The sequence below is a fragment of the Peromyscus eremicus genome, chromosome 12 (genome assembly GCF_949786415.1).
Source record: "Peromyscus eremicus chromosome 12, PerEre_H2_v1, whole genome shotgun sequence".
Classification (NCBI taxonomy): domain Eukaryota; kingdom Metazoa; phylum Chordata; class Mammalia; order Rodentia; family Cricetidae; genus Peromyscus; species Peromyscus eremicus.
In genome coordinates, this window is record NC_081428.1 from 23,326,753 (window position 1) to 23,346,578 (window position 19,826).

At 35.3% G+C, this 19,826-nt stretch overlaps 1 protein-coding gene across 1 annotated transcript in view; it reads left to right on the forward strand.

Moving 5' to 3' along the window:
• The window catches only part of Robo2 (roundabout guidance receptor 2), a 532,650-nt gene that overhangs the window by 474,035 nt on the left and 38,789 nt on the right, over positions 1 to 19,826 (forward strand). Inside the window, exons 18-21 of the mRNA XM_059277713.1 lie at positions 4,715 to 4,897; positions 12,773 to 12,815; positions 14,245 to 14,372; positions 19,490 to 19,771. Coding sequence (XP_059133696.1) covers positions 4,715 to 4,897; positions 12,773 to 12,815; positions 14,245 to 14,372; positions 19,490 to 19,771 — 636 coding nt within the window. The remainder of the gene's footprint in view (positions 1 to 4,714; positions 4,898 to 12,772; positions 12,816 to 14,244; positions 14,373 to 19,489; positions 19,772 to 19,826) is intronic.

Below are 19,826 nucleotides of genomic sequence, written 5' to 3' on the forward strand. Positions count from 1 at the left end.
ATATATCAAAAATATTAATCCAACGTTCACAAAGCTTCATTTTGTCTCTATTTTCCAATATGATAAAATGATATGCGGACAGGATATCACCCATTCCTGGGTGATCATTTCTTCTCCTGCATAGAGACAGACTTTATATTTGGTCATAATGTTAAATGTTTTAGATTTCCCAACTTTTCTTTGTTTGCTAAATGAATAGCATTGAAGAAAAAAGTTAAAGTATTATCTTTTCTCTAAATTGCCTTTCCCTTCTTAATTAGTTGTTCAGACTGAATTAATTCCTTAACCTGAGGGAAACCTACAAACTTACCCTTCTGAGATTTTTCTGAAATAAATTGGATAAGGAAGAAATATAGGTGTACCCAAAATGATTTAAATATATAATCACATACATGTGTATGCACAAATACACATTTTATTTAAAGTATTAAATTTAGACATAAGCCTTTTACTTAATTTTTTTTCTTTAAGAATATGAGGCTCCAGGTGTCGTGCCCCATGCTTGTACACTGCAATCTCAGTGTCAGGGATGCTGCAGAAAATAGTAAAGAGTTTGAGACTAGCACCATGAACTCAAGGCCAGCTGGAGCTACATGTGGAGACTCTGTCTCAAAACAGACAAAATAGAGCAAAAATATACATAAGCATATCTCTGCTCACTGTGTATTTTAATTCTAATGCATTATTGTTGATCGATGAGAATACTTTGCTTTAAAAGAAACGAAAAGGACAATGCTCCCTGAAAACTCCTAAAAAGGAAATGCATATGAAGTGGATTTACTGAATGTAGTTTTTCTTACTGACGATAAGTAAGATTGCCAAGTAACTGCATCCCCCTCGTGTGTCTTGTTTTTCTATTATAGTTAGTAAATAAAATGTTATTTAAAGCAATGGACGTTTTCTTCTCTTTTCCTATGGGTTGTCTGTCTCACAGTATTTTGGAGATCTGATTCTCCTGGAAAAAGAAATCAATGCTGTGCTGTGACAAGCACAGTTCTTCTCTGAACAGTGACAGTGTGGCACCATAATGGATTTCATTTAGATGATTTTAAATAAATTGCACAGTTTTACCAAACTCTATTATTTCTAGAAGACTGAGTCTCTAACTGGATTTTGAGCACCTATTAATCTATCTTAGTATATCATACAAGTGTTCAAATTTTTCTAGAAACAAAACAATGAAATCAATGCCTTTCCTGTATCCTACTCAGGTAATTAGAGTATGCCATGCTTAAAAGGTAATCACGAACACAGCACAGTAGAAACAGAAATGAGGACATGCACATGTGTAAGTCCAGTTCGACCCAGAAAAGAAGTGTCCTCCAGAGATCCCTTTCTTTTTAATATCTACTGCTGTCCTGAGACACTTCCTAATTGTTTCTTTAATTATCCTTCCATATCAAGCTTCACATCTTGTCTGATAAGGCTTTGTACACAACTGCGACTTCTCAGTTGAATAGTGACTTAATGATGGCTAATCTCCTTTTCTGTTTCAATTTATGCTTCCCTATTGTATAGTCCATACTGGAAACGGCATGAAAAGTGACTCAAGCTTACCTGCTTTTCCCTTTGCTAATTAAGTCATGCCTTGGCATTTGATGCAGTTTATGGTTCATAATTTTATATTGCTGTTATGCCAGGCTGTGTAAAGTTTCAATTATTCTATCTTAATGTTGTGAAGAAACAAGTGACTTAAATACTGTAAAATAGGATGCATAACCTTATACAAAGATTGAAATTTGAGGGTTTTTTAAAATTAATTTTCTATGTGAAAGTGGGTTTCACATGAAACTGTGGAGTAAAGCCAACAGACAAAAGCATGAAAGAAATTTATCCATACCAAACAGTACATCAAATAACAATAATCTTCTTTATAATAGAAGTATTTTTAAAATTATTCATATTTAATAGTCTAACCTGGAGAGTTGATGATCTTCAGTACAACTACAAACTTTCACAGAAATAGATACAATTGAATCTGATGTGTCTAATTAAATTTTTTTCCAACAAATTGCTTTTGTTCTTCATTACTCTCCAATGGGAGGAAGATACTACATTTCATTACATTTTTTTGTCTGCAAGAACAATAGAGCATGGTAGGTCATACCACCCTTGTCTGTGTTCTTTCCAGGACAATTGGCAACATTGTTGCAAAAATTATAAGCATAAGAAGAAATAATACACCATGGCTCACAAAAATGTTGTGCAATATTAAATAAAACATTTTAAGAACTCATCAAAATAATGCAAACCTTCTGTTACTCTTTGCTCTATATCAATCAGGGTTTTCAGGTTTGTTGTTGTTGTTGTTTTGTTTGCTTATTTTATGTTGTGGGGTCTTTTAGTAACTACTAGTAGTGAAAAGAGTCACTAAATAACATATTGAAAATATGTTAACAAAATACACTTTTTTACTTTTATACATATAACATCTAAAGGTGCATATATTTCAGACAAGAAAGATTTATTGCATAAATTATTTTAAACCTGAAAAAGCACAAAATGCTTTTCAGTAATGTGTGTGATCATATATGTTTGTGTGTGTGTGTGTGTGTGTGTGTGTGTGTGTGTGTGTGTGTAGGAAAAATCTATCAGGTATAGTATATAAGCCTGCAGAGTTTTGTTTATTTAATAAAAATGTTTTGTTTCTTATTCATAGCTCAGTTTAACAAGGGTTAGAAGAATGGTGCCTGGGATTTCTATTACATAGTCATTCAGCAATTTATATTTTTCCAAGCAAGAGCTTTTCTATCTTTTAAAGACATGATGTCCTCCAACACATATTGGTTTCTAATACACAAGAAAAGAGAAAGAAGATTGAGACCTGTCACAGAGTGTTAAAGGGTAGAGCCAAAGAAAATGGATTCATTCCTGTCTACACCATTGGCTCACATGCAATCTCTGGATGACAGAGAAAGCTCAGGAATGTGTGTTAATTTTCTGTCCTGGAAGCAAAGATAAGCAGGGCTGATAATGGGTCCTTGACCTTTCCAGGATCCCCAAACCTAAGCAATTCACCTGACCAGTCTGAAAAACCACTGAAAGACTCTTAATGGAGCTCTATTTTTTTTTTTTTTTTTTTGGCAGGGGAGGAATGGTTTTATTTCATCTTACACATGCTAGGTCACATTCCTTAATGTATCTCTTTACATCACATGGGACAAGGTTGTGATCTCTTAGCTTCTTTAGAAGCATCCCATAGGCTCTTGTGTTCTCATTCTAGCAAATGTCTCAATTTCTGCAATTTTGGGTTTTTGACCATACTTGGATTGGTTATGGTTCTACGCATGGGGAGTTGTACAGTGAATGGGTTCCACTTGCTAGATACCAGCAACACTCCCATTTTCTAACTCAGGTCAGTTAAGACAACCCCAGCTATCTTGAGATGTCTCTAAGAGAAGGAAGACTCCTTTAAAAATTACTTGTCTAAGGGTTGAATATGCAACTGCATTTTAGAGTAATAAAGACAACATTCTCATAAAAAGAAGGAAGGAAGGAAGGAAGGAATAAAGGAAGGAAGGAAGGAAGAAAGGAAGGGAGGGAGGGAGGGGGACGGAGGGAGGGAGGGAGGAAGGAAGGAAGGAAGGAATAAAGAAGGAAAGACCACCACAATGAATCCAAAATATATGAAAAAGACAGTAACATTGTCAACAATCTGAGTCAGGGCAAACAGATTAAGTTCCTGACACAAGCCTAGAATTTACTGTCTAATAAATGGTAGAGAGAGTGTACCTATTCAGGAGGTCAAAGGCCATGCTCTCTCTAACATACAACAGTGCTGCATTCACTAAAGCAATGAAAAACATTCCTGTGATGTGGTCTACTGGACCACCACTTTTACATTTTGCTTGCAATTTACCTTTCAAATGTCCTTAATTAAATACTGACTAGAAATGATATTGACATTAGATTCTCTTGATTCTCATTTTCTAAGTTTTTAAATCTTTTAAATACATCTTAAGTCTTTGTTGTCCAATGTCATTATGATTCTCCAGGGCTACAACCTATTAAGTATGGATTGGGGTTTGCTTAACTGATTTTCAGAGGACTAAAATTTCTCAACATAAAATATCTTGATTCAATGTTCAATTGTCAAATTACTTTTAACTGCTCATAGGGAGTGCATAAGTTTTATATTCTCTTAATGTTATAATTATACATACTGATATCCATGAATTAATGTTATCATAATTGCTATTGTTCTATGCAGAGAATTTCATGCTCCATCAAAAATCAAAGTGTATCTATACATAACTTCTTTGGTAGAATATTGATGGCCATATGAAATTATATAATCTTGTGAATTATATCCACTGGAAAATAGGCAAGACAGTAGCAGGAAAGCAATGCACAAATACTTATGTTATGAGAACTTTGATAAAGAATCACTTTAGCTGGTTTGAGAAAAGAATCTGTCATTTCAGTTCCTAGTAGTTGTTCAACTGATTATTTACAATATTATCAATCTGTAAGTGGCTTAGAAGCTGTCCCTGACAAACTAAAAGAGAATAACCTTCTGAATGACACTTATAAACACATGATTCAGTACTTCTTTTTAAACTTAAAATGTTCTTATCAGTAATTTTGACAACCTCAGGACAAAACAAATATCAGCTGAGGTTTAAAAGGACATGTCTGTGCCTATGGTATAATGTGTTTGTATTTCTGCTATTATTTGTCTTTATGTTTACTGACACCATTGTTCCTTCCATAGGGGGACGTAACGAAGTTGTTATTACTGAAAACAATAACAGCATAACTGAGCAAATAACTGATGTTGTGAAGCAACCAGCGTTTATTGCTGGCATTGGTGGTGCCTGCTGGGTAATTTTGATGGGTTTTAGCATCTGGTTGTATTGGAGAAGAAAGAAGAGAAAGGGACTCAGCAATTATGCTGGTAAGAGACTATTTTCAGCTATAAAAACCTCTTATCTTTTGGAATGTAATGCGATGAGAGGAAGAAATGGAATGGAATAACAAATGGATGATTTGGGCTTGTTATAAAACCCTGCTCTGTAAAATGCAATTATAAGCAACATGCTTCAGTGCATTGCTCTTGACCATATCGTTTTATGACCACAGGCAATCTTTCTGCTTGTATCTCCAGTGAAGCATAGCAAGAGTAGACACTGATAAAATGCTCAACTATTTTTCTCAACTAGTTCTTCAAAACCACACACGCAGAGCTTGCCTGCTATAAAGACATCTTTTGAGAAGTGTGTTTAGGCCAGAAAGTTATTAAAATGCTCAGAAAAGAAGAAAAGCTTTGAAAAATCAGCTTTTAGTATGTCACAATGAAGATTACACTGGGAAATGTCCCAGATGGAAAAAAAAAAAAAGACAAACAAGCAAAAATCTCACCAGAATTAATAAAACTGATGAGGCATGAATGAACTGGTTTACTGTTCACTTAAATGGGTGCCTATTTCAGTGTGAACAAGCAGCATTTTCAGAAGGAGGGACAGAAGGAAGCAAAAGGAAGAGGAAAGAAGCAGAAATAGCTGCAGGAGAAATGAAAGAGACCAGAGATGATCTACAGCATTTCCAAAATGAGTGTCCTTGTAAAATGCAAGAGAGCATCTCAAGGGTGTCAGACGTTATACATTTAAACATCTGCAAAAGAGAAAGAAAGATAGATGGGTTGGGGACTGAGACTGAAAGGAAAAGAGAGATAGAGTCTAGAAGTGGGGTAGAGACACTAAAATCATAGTCAGTGACTGAAGGAAGGATGTCAGTACTGAATCTATATTCTATTACAATTTAAATTGCAGTTACTTTTAATTATTTCCCTAACAGCGGTGAAAGGATACTAACTCCCAATAGCACATGCTCGGTAGAATTTTAAAGAGCAATTTTAATTCCATCCTATGAACACTTGAAATGTTTTGAGATATTGTGTTTAATCTTCTAATAACTAATAAATTATCTGTCAAAATCAGTTATTAGAACATGTCTGCTCTAAATGGAAATTGAATACAGTGTCTTAACAGTTAAAAAAAATGCAAACAATGGCATCCACTTGGTTGTCTTGCTTGTTATGTTACAACGTTAAATATGATAACTTGACTCTAGCATTGTCCTTATGTCTGTAGCACATGAAATGCATAGTATTAATTACTAATCGGGTCTAGAAAAAGAAGCCTATCATATCCATTGACAAGAAGTTTCCTGTTCTCACTTTACAGTGGTCACCGCTGTCTGCTTCCCTATTCTTTGTCATCTAAGTGTTAAATCACTGCACCTATTAGAAATCCTTCCCAGAAAGGGGTGGTTAGTAACAACTAGTGGGTGGCAAAGTCTTGAACTTCAACAGTAATTCAATGCCATTTTTGGAGCCCAGCCCTCTGTACCTTCACTCCTATAGATATTGTCAATCGGCCGATTGATTTCATCAGTCATTAATCCATATGTCTTCCCTGTGACATGCTCATACCAATCATATGAAACATAAGGCAAGCCCAATTTAACTCAAGGACAATTTTAGGCTTATTACTTCAATTGACTTAGTGATAATAATGGAAGATAAAGCACGGAAGTCACTTTAATGAAACGTCCCAATAAATTCACTTGTGGAATGGTACCTTTGAAACCTCCATCTTTCTTTATTCACTCATGCCTGAGTAATACAATAGCTCTCACAGCCTGTAGTTTGCCCTTTTAGTGCAGTTACATCAGACAGACAGACAGACATCTCTTCCTGTCTCTCACAGCAGTTCTTTGCAAAAACCTATGCACTTAACTTGAAAATATCTGGTGGTCTTGGAGCTTGACAAGGATTGTCCATTTGGTACTGTCATGACTCATTATGATTGATGTCCATGAGCTTGGAGAAGAACTGCTAACTCAGAATGTGCTTTGCCCTTCAGATATTTGGAAGAAGGCCAAGCCAGAGAGAAGCCTTTCAAAACTCTAATACTTAATTGATAGATGGCTGACTCTGAGGATAGATGCCTTTTCTCCTTGTCACTTGCCTTCTCTCTGTGCTCTCCTAGGTGGGAAGCAGATGAAAATGTTGTCAAATCCCAGGAAAGTAGCCTTTTCTATCTGGGTTGTGATAGTGTCTCTGTATTTTCTTTCCTACTTACCTACCCTCTACCTTTTTGGATTTTTACATTTTTGTCTCTACAGAAGCTGGGGGATATGGAATGTTAATTAGGAATGGACAATGATGCACACCTTCTTAGAAGTTTATAGTTCCTGTTCCTATGACTGGGCTGATGTCCCATTGTAAAAGCACAGAGTTATGATGGACTATTTTTCTTGAAAGTATTTTAAAATAATTATAGACTAAATAGGCTGTCTTGATTTTTTTTTATATTTTTCATCAAAAATTGTCTTAGAAATTTGTTATTTTACCATTATAAATACAAGATCAGATGGAATTAAAGCAATGTAACTTCAATAACAAGATGATGTTTCTGAAGTTTCTATTGTTTCACCACTATGCGACGCTGATGCTGATGCTGTAATCTTTCAGATTTATGTTTTTCTAATCTCTAATAATTTGCTTATGATGGGAATCATGAGCTTCAATAAGTCAAGTCAATTTAGAACCACTAATTAGATCATTATATAAAAATTTTAAAAATTCCAACTAAAATACAGTTAAAAGTTTGATGTAATTCCTCTGTTAAGCATCACAGATTTTGAATAAAGCTAAATTGATAATAGGATTATAGAGCAAGTTAAGTTTGACTGAAGCACTCTCCCTACACCCTTGTCCCAAGTCTATTCTTAGTGTCTAGAAGTAAGAAATAGGAAGATATTAATTAGTGGAGAGACAGAAATAGTTTGCAAGGTGAGACAGTAAGTCTGGCAGGATGCCTTTCATTCACACTATATAGGCGAAACACCCACTGTGTCCCATTATATCTAAAATGAAACTTGTTTTTATTACAAAATCAGTATTTGTAAAATTTGAAAAGAGAAAAACCAAACAAAAAACAAAACTCTGTTAGTTGGTGTTGATAATTTTCTTTGGGCACCAGCAAATTAACATGTTTACCAGTGTAAACTAATGGACAAAAACCTCCATTGTAGAAGCACATATCCAGAATCAAATACAAGTTAATGCATTCAAATCGTCTTGGAGGAGAATCTGGCCTTAACAGGTTTTGTCACTCTTCACAGCCAAAAACAGGGGCAGAATTGATCCTCATTTTGTCAACTTTCTTTCCGTATTTTTCTCATACTTAAATTCTCAGATACAAATACACAGCATAGTTTTGCCCATGGCTCTCTGTGTAATGTAAACCCACAAGTGACAATTGTTGTTCAATAGATCCTTCTATCTCACATTCTACGTGGAGTGGCTTTTCATATCTGTAAAACAGGTAGTTGCATGTACCTTCATTTTTACTGAGGAGAACAATTTCCTTGTCCTTTTGTTGGGGGGCACTGACTACAGGAAAAATTCACAGCTTCGGGTGCTAGAAAGTGAGAGAGATTTGAAAAGAGATTTACAAAGAAATTTTTTTTTTTATTTTATAATACAAAGTCAACATATGGTCACAGTTATAATAGTTTTCATAGCTAAAATGTGCACAATTAAAATTTGAAACAAATCTATGTAGTTTCATTAGAATTAGATTTAAACATATCATATATTATTTGTACATATATAACTGGATAATGTTTGTCAATATTACATATAACTTCAATATTACTTTTTCATTTTTTTTGTAAATTTTTATTTATTTATGTTAGTGTATGGGTATTTATCTTCTGTATGGATATCTGTGCTTCATATGTGTCATGGGCTCCTGTGGAAGCCAAACAGGGCCTGAGATTCCCTGTGACTGGAGTTACAGATAGTTGTGAGCTGCCATGTAGGTGCTAGGAATTGAACTAGTGATCTCTGGAAGAACAGCCAGCGCTCTTAACCATGGAGCCACCTCTCCAGAACCTATTTTTTTTTTTTAAATTCGTAATTGTTGGAGTAATCAAATTTTGATGAAAGTGAGCTTCTGTTTACTTTTAAAGGGGTGGTTATATTATGTAACTATTATCTATAAGAACAATATTTTAGGAAGCTTGGCACACATCAATAATTTAATGTGATTGTGGACACTATAACATGGAAAACACTCCATGCATGGATTTTTAAAAATGTTGGTGAAATCGAAATCATTTGACAGAAGTATGTAAAGGCAGTTCAGTGATTTGATGGAATTTTTAGAGTCTGATAATCTGGGCTTGGTTAATACTTATTAAAAAGGAATTAATACATTCATATTTCAGTAAGAGCTTATCAGAAAGGGAAGAAGCCTTGGCTGCCACATTAAAGTTTCCATTTGGAGTAGGAAAATGTGACCAACTAGAGATAGGCACTCTGGAAGCTTCTTTACTTCAAAATGTCAATTTGCTTCATAGTTACATTTCTTCCCTCTGCCCTCCGTTCTAGCAGACAGGCCACAGGATTAATTCTGACAGGTGATATTAGATGCATAGAATTACTCTGTATCTGGGACAAACTGGGAAAATCTCTTTCCCTCCTGACTTTCATAAAAAGCAAAATAAGTTCAAATATTTAATGCAATTCTACATTTTAGATGTTCATGTCTGAAGCTTCTATGGATTTCTCCCAGAAGTTCTTATGCTGAGATGCTAGAAGAAATTACTGATTCACAGTCAAGGTCCTTTCAATTTTATCTCTGATAAACACAAAGTCACTGGCCTGTGCTTAGAAAACCAGTGACATGGAGATCATCATGAATTCTCCTTCCTGATCCCAGGTTCTTTCCACATCAAGGCAAATATTTCTTTGAAACGAGAGCTGCCTCAAAACAGCTCTCGGTTGGCAATGTCATTATTTTTTTGCATTTCTCTCTGAATGACTCCTAAAAATTCTATTGAAAGATCAGACACAATTTCCATTGTATAAATTCTAATTGTTCATAATTTGTCATTTGCTTTTATTTTGTAGTTCGACTAGAGCTTGTACCTTTGTTCTACTTTCAAGTTTCAGAGCAGGGCATTATGAAATTTATTGTTCTCCTTCCACCATCCTTTAAAAAGAACAACCAGGGGCAGGGTTTAGTGGCAAACATCTAATTCCAGCATTCTGGAGGAAGAGGCAGGCTGATGTCTGAGCAGAGGCCAGCCTGGTCTACACAGTGAGGCAGGCTTCTCTGTCAACAGGACAAGTAATCAATATGGCTATGATAACAGGTGTAGGTGTATATGTCTCCATTTCCTCTTCCTTTCTTCTTCATTCTTTTGAAAGGAGGATTCAAAATTGAAAGAGTCTCATGTCTACAAAATTTTGTGTGTGGAGGACATTTTACGTTACATAAATAATTACATAATGTGTTGTGGATTTTTTTTTTGTAATTGCTAGACAAAGACAGAGACGCATGCCTTGGTGAAATCTTTGACAGCCTGCTGTCAATCTAGACCAATTTTAGAAAGATTTGAATGAAGATTGAGATACAAAGAGAAAATAAATATTTTCTGAACATACACTATGAGTCACCTGGAATGTCAAATCCTTTCATACTTTAACCTTTGATTCCCTATTAGAAAATATAGCTTACCATAGCATTCAAACACTGAATATTAGCTTTAATTAATGGTATCTTTCTGTTTAGATTTTAAATGGTATATCATAATACTTTGTATTTTACTACAAATTTGCCATTGGCCAATTTTAGTGCCTCTGATTCGGCTGTCTCTTTTTCTCTTATATTTATGATCTGGTAATAACAAGAAGTTTGGATGAGAAGAAAGAGCATCTGTATTAAGAAGATGCTTAATACATCACACCCATCTCTTAAGCATCAGCTTTTGAAGTGTAGCCCATCAAAGACTGCCTTTTTGAATACTTACAATGTTGCAGCATTGTCTTGACTTTATTTTGGCACTTAGTGTTCTACTAGAAACATATAGCTAGTAAGATCCATGAGATGAGTGGCTAGTAATCATCTGTACTGTGTTCCCGTTTTCTGTCTGTGTGCTTGCGTGTGCTCACATGTGTTTGTATGTGTTAGCCTTTTATCTAATACCCCCACTAATCACTGTTCATTTGTTTATATTGATTGTTACACTTTAATTCATTTATGTTAAAAACCAATTATCAAATGGGCACAGTAGGGTAGAGTTGCACTACTGATACCAAATTTTAAGCCCTTAAGTGGAGCAATGATTGGTATCATCTTCTTTGAGTAGATGTCTGTAACTAGTTATGGGTGGATGTAAATGTTGTGTCAGGATTGTTTGATAGCACGTTTGAGAGGCTATTGAAAGGTTGTGATGGCAATATATGTGGGGTCCCTACACGACATTTCTGGGAGCCGCATATTGGTCTTTAAGTGCTGTAGACCCTTGGAATTAAGGAATTAATGTATTACCTAATGATGATGTTATAGAGAAAATTTAACTACTAGATAATGAAGAGACTGCTGCACTGTATTAGGAAATTGCCAAATTTCAAGAGTTTTTAGCCTTGGTATCTGAAACAAACAAGTGATGAGTCATGGAAAATGTTCAAATTAATAGTTATCTGAACATTTGGAGAATGTATCTTATTTAAAATGAGTTAGTTCTTTAAACAATGTATTTATTTTCACATTTATCTGTAACAAACAAATCATAGAACCCTTAATTTGCTGTCATCTAAAGACAGAATATGGTGTTCATTTTAACCCTATCATTCCCTGTGATCACTTTAGCTGATCTGTAATGATGTGGGTCCAAACTGTAAGATCTTAACAATTCTGCATCCTGGAACTTTTAAATAGCAGATATCTTTTACATAAAAATTGAGTGTGATAATTTAGTGACAAAATTTTATCCAAATAAACTTGCAACTATGTATGTATGCTATTCTACTATGCTTGCCTATTCATTTTTGTTGCAGAAATAGTAGGTAGTATTGAGTACACTCAGCCTTAGATCCCTTTCATCCTTTGTGAGGAATGTAACACCCCTTAGGTACAAACCACTGAGAAGCTCAGATAAATTTTACCTAACAGATTTTAGAAAGGGATGCTGGATCTGAACTGATGTTGAAGTTCGTTGGAAGGTCCATTGGTCTACTTTCATGTTTCTGGTTTGTGAAGTGGAAACAAGATATTGGAAAAGTTGAATCATACCCTTGTTTTTACTAGACATTTCTTGGTGTTTTCTTTAATAAGCTCCCTCGTATTAGAGAAAATTTCAGATGTTTACACATAACTGGAATCCATTCAGTATCAACTATTCACAAACTATATTGTCATGAGAATAGTATTCCATATTAATAGTAGTATGTGTCTACTGTAATTGTAACCATTCAGTGCATAATGCTTTTAAGTATGAATGATCTTTGATGGTGAGAAGTGTATAATCAATACTTGCTGTTACTCTATTGGAAGCATATTACCATATGGAATAATGCTAGTTCTCTTCAATGTGTGTTTTTGTATTATTCCTTCAAATTAGACATTTTCTTGTTATGAATAAATGACTACGTTTGATAATTCCACATTAATTCTGTATCATCCTACTAGTAAGACTGCATATGCATCACTTGTAACAGTTTTGACATTTAAATACAAGTGACTACTCTAATGGTTCATTTTGCTTGAAGAAACTTGAAGCAACTTATTTAATTCAGAGCAAGTGATGACTTTGCACTGAACCAAGCCATTGCTTGTCACTACCTATATAATTCCATTAATTATACTGTGTTGGAATTCCCAGTCTTCACCTCTAAACTGAGGCCCAATAGGTAGCTGTTATTAATTGTGATTAATACTGACTACTATGTGTGTATGTCTTTCCTTTATTACAGTAACATTTCAAAGAGGAGATGGAGGACTAATGAGCAATGGGAGGTATGCTAAGGAGTTTCTTTTTATTATTATTTTTAATCAGTACTGGGGAAATTCTGTAGTGAGCAGCTATTATTGTAATAAATGATCACTTATAAGTCTGAGAATTCTAGGAGGAATTGAATGGCTTACCACAAGGTTTAATGATCTATCTGTTGTGCACTTTAGAGGAATCAAGTCCAGATGTTTCATATCTCCCAGATGCCCCTGAAGAAATTAGTAGTAAATATCACAAGGAATGTGTTCATTTGTTAGCAGGATGTTTATTGCATTAATTAGACATTAGCAAATGAAGTTGCTGTTGTTTAAGACTCCTTATTGGCTCTCACTAAATTGCTGTGAGTGAACAATTACACATAATCGATCACAAAGTAAATGATTCATGGATGATGAATAGGCTGTAGATTGATAGGACTGGATTCCACAACTTTGTATACTCAATTGAAATTGATAAAAGCTGATAACAAACCCATATATCCTCATCTATTTTTCCCTTTGCCAATATGGAGATTGTAATTAGGCTCTGGTAATAACTTCCAATCTCCCATTTAATCAATATTTTAGCAAAAAGAGATTAAGTCTAATGAGAGCTAGCAGATATACCAAGAAGCAATTGAATCTTCTTATTGCAGTTTCCATAGAAACACACGTTTCTCTTAGGGATTGTACCAGAAGGGGTCTATCAAAAAAAAGTACAACAATTATAGGTGATCTATTTCTTTGTAAGTATGCTAATATTCTGAAAAGGAATCAAAATCCCATCTTTACATTGAATAATGAAACTCCTTATTAATGTGATAGGAAAGAAGTTTTCTTCATAGGCTTTGGTAGATGTTGAGTCATATAACTAGATCTTTTACTGCCTAAAACCCTTAACTAGCCCTTTTATTTTGCAATGTGAGAAGGCTGGAAATGTACTATTGGTAGAAAAGTATAAGAAATGTTCATTAATTTGTCTCAAGCTATATGCCTCCAATCAAGTCTTAGGGCTCTGTGTAAGGGTGACAACCTAGAAAAAACAGATCCAGTTAGGGGGTAAAAAAAATGAGGATTGAATACTTTAGTTCTTTGGAAATGGCAGATATGGAGCAGCTACTCAGAGAAATTGTTCCCTTGAGATGTCAACTTACCATAAAACTAGGTCTCATGATGCTGCTATGCCCCCTGTTTCCCAACAGTTTCAGGGTGGACAACTGATGTCATTTGCATGTGGGCAGAATCCCAGGCAAAGCCTTTTTGCTTCCACTGACAGAGAAGATCTATGTATAGCTTTAATGAACTACTAAAGTTCCTTTATTTCTTAAGAGCACTTGCAATTTAATTTGAAGTCAATTAAAATCTTATATCTCCTTACCCTTTATCGAGTGTAAGGAAGATGTCAGATTCCCTCACTGAGCCCCGCAGGCTAATCTCCATTTCATTTCTGTTTCAGCCGTCCAGGTCTTCTAAATGCTGGGGATCCCAATTATCCATGGCTTGCTGATTCATGGCCAGCCACGAGTTTGCCAGTAAACAATAGCAATAGTGGCCCAAATGAAATTGGAAATTTTGGGCGTGGAGGTAAGTTCTGTGTTTCAAAATAATATTATCTGTTATTTGGGTGTCTATTTTTAGTTTGGTGTTCTGGAATTTTAATTTTAGTTTAGTTTTCTTCTAAGCATTTTACATTTATGTGTTGTGTGTAGATCACCAAATATGGGGTTACAAACACACATGGAAAAGCTAGAGGGAAGCTTCCAGAACGCAGTTCTCTTCCTCGACTGTATGGGTCCCAGGGATCAAACTCAAGTCATCAAGCTTGGTGGAAGGGCCAGTACCCTCTGAGCCACCTTGCGGACCTCAGAATTTTTAAAATAACACATTAAAAATATCTCCTTTCAGGACCGGGTGGGTGACTCAGTGGGAAAAATGATGTAATGGTCTTTCAGAGGACCCAAGTTTGGTTACCAATACTCACATTGCACAACCACCTATAACTTCAGCTCCAGGGGATACAACATTCTCTTCTGGATGCCAAGGGCACCTGCACTCACATGTGCTTAGACATATATGTATGCACATAATTAAAATTATTGTATAGAGTATCTTCTTTTGTAATTAAGAAAATAAAGACATATAGCAATAATGCTATTCTTTGCTAACAATTTTAGTAGAAAACTTGCATGTCTATACCATTTGAAGCAAAATTAGGGTTTTAAGGAAATCATTAATAATTAAGATGCACACAGGCAATGGGACCAGGACCTGTCCTCAGTGCATGTGCTGGCTGTTTGGAACCTGGGGCTTATGCAGGCACACTTCGCTCAGCCTGGGAGAAGGGGACTGGACCTGCCTGGACTGAATCTATCAGGTTGAGCTAAATCTCCAGGGGAGTCTTTGCCCTGGAGGAGATGGTAATGGGGGGTGGGCTGGGAGAAAGGTGGCGGGGGGTGGGGTGGGAGAGGGGAGGACAAGGGAATCCGTGGCTGATATGTAAAATTAAATTAAATTATAAAATAAAATAAAATTGTCAAAACAAAAAACAAAAAAAATAATTAAGATGAAAAATATTGACTGAGCATTCAGATTTTCAAATATTATCACAAGAATACTAAAACTAGAAACTAGGAACTTCAATGTTGTACTTGTAGTACATGTTTTACCCACTCTGTCCTAGTTAGCATGCTTTTTACCAAGTAATTCTTGTGTGACTTGCAGTATGGGAATAATGAAGAGTATAAATTTCATATAAAAAGAGATGGTCCTTACCATCATATAATATGCCTATGAAAAAGTAGTTAGCAGCTAAGTAAATAAGACATATTCAGAAAGAGACTTCTGAAGTTCTATGGTTAATAACTGGTATTTCAAATGAAAGATGTAATCATGCTAAGTAGCTCCTGACACTTCCAAATTTGGATGATACTATTATCTTTGTGAGTTTTATATTCTATTGTAAATATGTTCTACTGTAAATATCTGTTACTTTCCCCCAAACATGTCTTCTTTGAATAAAGGTATAAAAAAGGTAATTCTATAAGGAGAATTGAATGGATGAACATCAAGGTGAAGGCTTTTGCTACATCTCTTTGTTTAGTGAGAAAGATGTGTTAAGCATTTACTCTTTATGTGGCACAAAGCATGGAATACAATCAGCAAGTAATAGGTGCCTGTAGGTTACAAATGACAATGGAATGGAAACTGTATGATTGACTGGTCAGCTTCTAACTCCATGTAAAGTAGCATAGGAAATGTTTGTGCTGAACATTATCCAAATGTCTTCTCCCCAGTCTGTCCTCTCCGCTATTCCACAACCCACTTTGTAAAAGTAAATTTGGTTTCCAAAGCTCTCACCCAACCTGGATTAGCTTTCTCTTTTACTTGTATTTGTATCAGAACACCACAACATGCTATGTTCAACAAATACATACATAAAGACTATCAGGACTTTGTTAGGCAAGCTACATTAACTTCTCAGATGTCTTATTTCTGTTTACCCAAAATATATACATGTAGATTTGCAAAGGTTTTCTTTATGACTTTCTCATTTTTGTGAATTGGAATGCTTCACAGATGCATATTGAGGTCAATACCAAGAGTTTGCAGGTTTTTCTGTATTTCTTTTCAGTATGTTAGATATTTTAAGCATTCACTATTTATGCATGCAAAGGAGCACATGGCACTTTTTATACTTATTAATATTTTATAAAGTTATAAAATAGGTAACAATATTTATAGTTTAGAAAGTTAAGAAAATAAATTTAATCAAGATGAGTAACTTGGGATCTGGTTGGAGAAAGCAGTTCCAATCAAGTTTTAAAGCCTTCAATGTTTTATCTACACTATGTTCTTTTCTTCAAGTGGATTTACATGTATGACTATATAAGCATAGTATGTACAAGAACTACCACAGACACTAAGATTTTCCCACCAATAATGTGATGACAACACATTTGATATATAGATGAATGAGTTATTCAAATAATAAAGTGAACCACTAGCAAATAATTTGCCCTTTTGTCAAGACAAAAATAAAAATTTATTAGGCTATTTCATTAACAAATGTTTTCTCTTTTCATGTCATTGGATTGTGGAATTATTGAAATGAAAACATAAATCTAAAAAAAATAACTTTTCCACAAGTAACTGAAGATGCAGTGAAGAAGAGAGTCATTCACACAAATAATGAAGCAAAATCTAAATGAATTCATAAATCCAAGTACAACCAAGATGTGCTAAGCTGCATTGCAAATGCAAACTGCAGAGTAGTCGTCCTTTAACTCATAGATTTCAAACACATTATTAACAAGCTCCATACAGACTAAATCATTAAGGAGTGGTTGTTGGGAATCAGGAGAAATGGAAAGTGGGAAGTGCAGCCTCACTATGGTGATGCCCCTTCAGATGCAGTCTGTTGGGAACAGAGCTGGCACAGAGCTCCAAACTATCTCATAGTACTAGACTCCCTTCCACATACAAATATTTGTGAATAATCTTCCAATGTTTCAAAATTAGGGTATGATTCTATTTGCTATTGAAAATGTGATAGTGATCAAGACAATGTGCAGCTGCCAAAATCAATATAGGTACAATTTCACTTATAGACTGACTATAAATTAACCAAACAGGGAGCAAGTTTGTGTCCAAAGACATAGTCAGTGTGGTAACAGCGCATTGTTACCTATGGTTATGTTTTTGGTTACTCTTCCCCACCCCCCCCATTTAACCTTTTTGACTTCCCCATAAAAACATTTCAAGTGTTTGCAAATAAACTGTCCTATAATCTAAGTCTAAAACATTGGAGAAGTTTAGATGCAAGATATGGAAAACTAAGTCCATGTTGGTGAGATATTCTACCTAACTAATGTTCATAAATGAATGTCAGGGAAGAGAAAGCAGAAAAAAAGTCTGAAAACTCATTGATGGGAATATTTTCACCAACTAATATCAAACATGAAGATTTTTAAGAGTAAAACAATACTAGCATTTAAATTTTAATTAGTTTACAGTTAAAAACTAGAAGGATAAGAAAGTAGGGCAATTCTGTAATCTGAAAAAAAATTTGGCTGGGCGGTGGTGGCTCACGCCTTTAATCCCAGCACTCGGGAGGCAAAGGCAGGAGGATCTCTGTGAGTTCGAGGCCAGCCTGGTCTCCAAAATGAGTTCCAGGAAAGACACAAAGCTACACAGAGAAACCCTGTCTCAAAAAACCGAAAAAAAAATTTACTTGCTTACATGACCCAATGAAATGTTATAAGCTTGAATATAATTAATGATCACACTGATCTTCATTTGAGATATTTACTTTAGCAAAGTAAAATCTACTTCATTGTAAACAGATTGGAGGAGTTCTGGACTCAGAACCTTTTGAAACTGAAAACTTTTTGGTGTACAAAGTTATAAATTTTATGTTATGAAGACAAATTCTCTAGCTATCATAAGTTACAAAAGCAAAACTAATTCTTTTTTTTTAATTTTATAATTTAATTTTTTTACATATCAGCCGTGGATTCCCTTGTTCTCCCCCCTCCCACACCTTCCCCTCCTTCCCCCCAGCTCACCCCCCATTTCCATCTCCTCCAGGGTAAAGACTCCCCTGAGGATTGAGTTCAACCTGGTAGATTCAGTCCAGGCAGGTCCAGTTCCCTCCTCCCAGGCTGAGCTGTTGAGAGTTGTCAAGTCTAAGTTTTAAGCAGTTGGAAAGTTTTGTATAATGAAAAAATCAAGTGGTATGATGACTTCAAGTGCTAGGGTGCAAGATTTGTAGAGCACATGTTATCAGGGGGTATATAATCAGACTGATATTAATTCTAAATATCTAAAACCAGTGTTAGCCAAGTCGAGTCCTTTGGAAAAAAGAAAATGAGCTCAGGAGAGAGATGACAGGTCTAAAAATAATGCATCATGCAAAGATATTTCACATCCCCCAATGATGAATGGGCTGATTGATATTCATTGTTGTTCCTACAGTTTAATTTTACTTTTGCTGTTGTACAGTGTGAAACTCTAATTCTCTGGTTCTCAAAGCTGATAGCATAAATTACACCCACTGATCACCAAGATTCCTTTTTTCTGAGTTGAATCCTCTGTATTGTGAAAATAACTTATACGTGGAAACTTTCCTTTGTTATCCACCAAAAAGAAATCTGTTTTCTTTCATTTATTCTCCATTTCCAATACGGTGAAATAAAGCAATATAAATGGCAAGTTAAAACTTCAGAAAAAGTGTTAATTTCATAGCAAGGATAGTATTATTTTGGACCATTTTTAACTGTACCATAGCTACATTTTTTGTCTCTTGTGATAAAGTGCAAAGAGATGTTTTTATCTCTAGTTTGTATATTCCCTCTTAGAAACATTTCCATAAAATGCTAACAGTTTCTTTGCTTGTAAAAGCAAGTAAACAACTGAGTGTGTTTCTCAGGAGTGGAACATCTCAAATTTCTAATTCGTGCTCGAAGAAAATGGGGAAGAGATGTAGTAAGCAGTGAGACGTGAAGGATGTGAGTTGAGCCCGCCTGTCACTGGGGTTGATGGTCTGACGATGGTTGTATATCATCTCCCCTTCATTGGCTCATGAAGCCCATCTCTGCACAGTGCAGACGTGCAGTGTGACACATTTATTTTTCATCTTCCATCCCAATAGTTTGGGTTCCCGTGCATCATTCAATAGTTTCGTCTCCCTCTGTTCATTGCAGATGTGCTGCCTCCAGTTCCAGGCCAAGGGGATAAAACCGCAACGATGCTTTCAGATGGAGCCATTTACAGCAGCATTGACTTCACTACCAAAACCACTTACAACAGTTCCAGCCAAATAACACAGGCCACCCCATATGCCACGACCCAGATCCTGCATTCCAACAGCATCCACGAACTGGCAGTTGATCTTCCTGATCCACAATGGAAAAGCTCAATTCAACAAAAGACAGACCTGATGGGATTTGGCTATTCACTACCTGATCAGAACAAGGGTAACAATGGTGAGTCAGTTTCTTATACCTTGAGAAATTAATTTCACATCATTTATGCATGAGA